The 3,461-nt window shown below is 38.3% G+C and overlaps 2 protein-coding genes across 4 annotated transcripts in view; one reads left to right on the forward strand and one right to left on the reverse strand.

The window, feature by feature from the left end:
- soul5l (heme-binding protein soul5, like) overlaps positions 1-712 on the forward strand; it is a 7,864-nt gene extending 7,152 nt beyond the window's left edge. Inside the window, exons 7-8 of one of the 3 annotated variants that reach the window (XM_016531599.1) lie at positions 277-334; positions 412-712. In XM_016531599.1, the coding sequence (XP_016387085.1) occupies positions 277-330 (54 nt within the window). In that variant the 3' untranslated portion in view covers positions 331-334; positions 412-712. Of the gene's footprint in view, positions 1-236; positions 335-411 lie in introns of all 3 variants that reach the window. The other 2 variants (XM_016531598.1, XM_016531600.1) reach the window with 2 other exon arrangements.
- A 37-nt stretch (positions 713-749) lies between these two features.
- The window catches only part of LOC107723084 (keratin, type I cytoskeletal 47 kDa), a 12,391-nt gene continuing 9,679 nt past the window's right edge, over positions 750-3,461 (reverse strand). The window contains exons 8-9 of the mRNA XM_016531597.1: positions 1,363-1,523; positions 750-881 (exon numbers count right to left, since the gene is read on the reverse strand). Of these exons, the coding sequence (XP_016387083.1) occupies positions 876-881; positions 1,363-1,523 (167 nt within the window). The 3' untranslated portion in view covers positions 750-875. The remainder of the gene's footprint in view (positions 882-1,362; positions 1,524-3,461) is intronic.

The raw sequence follows: 3,461 nt of genomic DNA on the forward strand, positions 1-3,461 counted from the left end.
TTCCTTGAGAAAATTTGGCATGTACTGTACCTGATATATATCCAAAATAATCGATATCGAATCGAATCGCAAGCTTGTGAATGAGAATCGAATCGAATTGTGAAATTTGTCAAAACCCAGCCATAGTATTTGATTTTTTTTTCACGGAAATCTTGATACATTACCTGCTAACTTTATTTCTTTGTTTATCAGTTTTTGTATCAATGTCGTTGTTAATTTAACTGTGCGTGTTTTAGTCCTCTGAAGCTGCTAAACAGGCATAATGAGGTGTGGTACGTGGTGGAGGGAGATCCAGTCTGCGGAGAGGAACACACTCCAGACACACACTGAACAGGTAACACACACACACACACACTCTCGACCCAGATGTGTGTCAGGGTTTGATCTGAATGTCTTGGTTTCCTCCTTCAGGTCTCACAGGACGCCGATGATCTTTCTCTGGATGTGTGTTTTGGTGAAATCGTCTTCATCCCTCAAACAGCAGCCTGAATCTCGTGTTCAACAATAATCAAGACATCTACTGCTCTGTGTATTTAGTCTCCTAGTGACTGTCATTTAACCTCCAGAACGACTGTACAGTAGTATTTCAGTGCAATAATCCGCTTCACTCATCTCAGATCAATAAATGTAACATAAATGATGAATGTTGTGTTCATCGATGGCTAATAAACTTTGACTGCTGACATCTTTGTGTCTGTGGCTTGGTTTGTGAGCTATTATTGACTTTGGTGAATAAACACGCAGAGCGGTTCAAGAGTTTGAGTTTTATTGATGCTGGTCACATGACACACTGTAGAGAGACGTCAGCGTTCGATTGGTTGAGCTTTGATGACCTCAACACCACCATGAAGACCCGCTCATCGCGCCGCTGGACATTATATCTATGAAATCATAAGAGAGGAAAGATCTCATTAGTAAAATCTCACGTATGTCTTTCTAAACTGACCTTAAAAGTGTCTCCATAAAACGGACGTAACTCGATCAGTTACGTTACTGGACTAAAATAAAACGTAGAACCAGGTCATTTCTTCAACAAAATAACCGACGTCTATTTTGTAAGTGTTAGCCTGCAGCAGGGCTATTATCGTTAACTAAAATTAAACCTAAAACCATAGAAACACATCTTTGTTATCTGAAATAAAATAAACGTCAACTGAAATAAAGGAATATATTAGAAAGCATGACCCTCACAGTGCATTGTGGGTATTCGCTAGCTGTTGGGTGTACTTCGGTTATAGACTCGTTATCGCGGTGCATTATGGGATTGAATGAGGTTTATACCCCAATTTAAGGGCATAGGGGGCGATTTTAGACACAGTTTAGACCAGATAAACACAATCGGCGCGCTGTGACGGATCGTACCTCAGCTGCTGGACTGCCTGATGACATCACTGCATCCGCTGCTACACCCGCCAATGACATCAGAGCATACCCTGTTGCTCCGCCCACCGCCGTCTCGCTCGCGCCGGAACCACCTGACTGCGCTTCAGAGGGGGCGGGGACTTCGACTCCGCCCCCTGCACCTGCGACCAATCACAATCATGATCACAGACACTCAAGTCTTGTCATTTTAATAACAGGTGTAAGATGTAACAGAAAACAATGTACACTAAATGTAACAAATGTTTTAACCGATTCAATTCTAAAAGATGAACCATTAAAGAACAGTAATTAAGAATCAGAACATCTTACGATATGCCGTGTTTTAGTCCAAATTAAAACGTTCAATTGTTTTAGTATGAACAAAGGTTTGAAAATAAATATGAAGTCTGTAAGTAATTGGTGTTGTTTGATAAACATCTGAACAGCTGTTTGAAAATGCGTAAAAACGGACTTAATTTCTTCTGTGACAAGTGAATGTCAAGTGAAATACATGATTTGTTAAATTTAAGGCAAGACCCTAAAGGTGAATAGAGTAAAAAGTTAACTAATAAATACTTCCATTAAGAATTGCAAACATTTTATATATTACACGTTGCTTGAAATATTATGTTTAAATATGCAAATGATGAATTATCTAATATCCGATGCACAAATTTGCATACATTCAAAGTATATTAATCTGAAGATTGCATAAAGCCAGGCTGAAAATTCTAGTTGGATATTAGAGTTTTTCCAGAGGGGATTTTGGATTTCTATTTGTATCACTCAAATCAGAAAATACTGACGACAGACAGAAAACAAACACATTTGCACCATGTTTTTAGGAGTAATATGTTGTATGAATCAGTGTGAATGATATATGAACAAACTACTCAGTACAAACCATCAGAATATAGAGAGGGATAAAACTGTAAGTTTTGGTGTTTGTAAGTGCTGTAAGAAAGTGTAAGAAAGCTTTGAAAATATGTATTGGAATTGAAATCTACAGATAAACCGATAAGGTGCATTAAAATAAACACTTAAATGTGTATTTTGGATGTTTTCTTTCCACTTGTCTGAATGTAGACATGATTATGGAAGCAAAATAGACCAAAATCTCAAAAGTGATCAATGCATGAAAACAACAACGTTTCTGTCTGTAGTGTTTCGCGTTAGCATTTACATTTATGGCTGTGCGCGTTCACTACCACGATTTAACATATTACCAAATATCAGTTTTGTAATCAGGTTTTTTGTCGTAAAGGTCTTTGCACACTGAGTCCGAAATTCTTGCCCGAAATATTCACACGTTAAAAAAGAAATACGACCTCACGTTGTGTCAAACACGTTTACACACTGCATCTGAAACTTTCGTCCATCATAAAAAAAATTCGGATCAGATTTGTTTTTCTGCGTTTTCGCATCCGTAGCAAGCATTCTGATAGTAATGGATGACGAATACAAAAAAACGCATACGAAAATTTTGGACCCAAGGTCATCGCACACTGAGTCCGAAATCTTCGTCTGAAATTTTTGCTCGTTAAAAAATAAATGCGACTTCACGTTGTGTCAATCATGTTTACACACTGCCTCCGAAACTTTCGTCCATCATAAAAAAAATTCGGATCAGGTTTGTTTTTCTGTGTTTTCGCATCCGTAGCAAGCATTCTGATAGTAATGGATGACGAATACAAAAATCAAAAAGAAACGAAAAAACACAGTCGGATATTTCGGACTCAGTGTGCAAGGACCTTGAGTCCGATATTCTCGTCCGAAATATTCGCACGTTCAAAAATAAATATGACCTCACGTTGTGCAGGGCTGTACAGTGCATATATGTCGCACGTGCTACGAAAAAACTGGTCTGTGCGATGAATAAATTTACCACTGTAGCACGTGTGCGATACAGTTTTGCATGTTCATAACACAGCGCTTAATAATGTGAAGTGATTTCGTTGTGCTTGTTTGTGTGTGTGAGGTTGATTATACTTGGTAGTTAGGGGTGTGCGATATGACCATTTTTGAATGTCTCCACAATCTGTCTCAATATAATGTACAACGCCACATGCATTCACATCAGTGTTAGCTCAGCGGTAGAG

Source organism: Sinocyclocheilus rhinocerous, unplaced genomic scaffold (genome assembly GCF_001515625.1).
Source record: "Sinocyclocheilus rhinocerous isolate Xijiao unplaced genomic scaffold, SAMN03320098_v1.1 scaffold4259, whole genome shotgun sequence".
In the NCBI taxonomy this organism is placed as follows: domain Eukaryota; kingdom Metazoa; phylum Chordata; class Actinopteri; order Cypriniformes; family Cyprinidae; genus Sinocyclocheilus; species Sinocyclocheilus rhinocerous.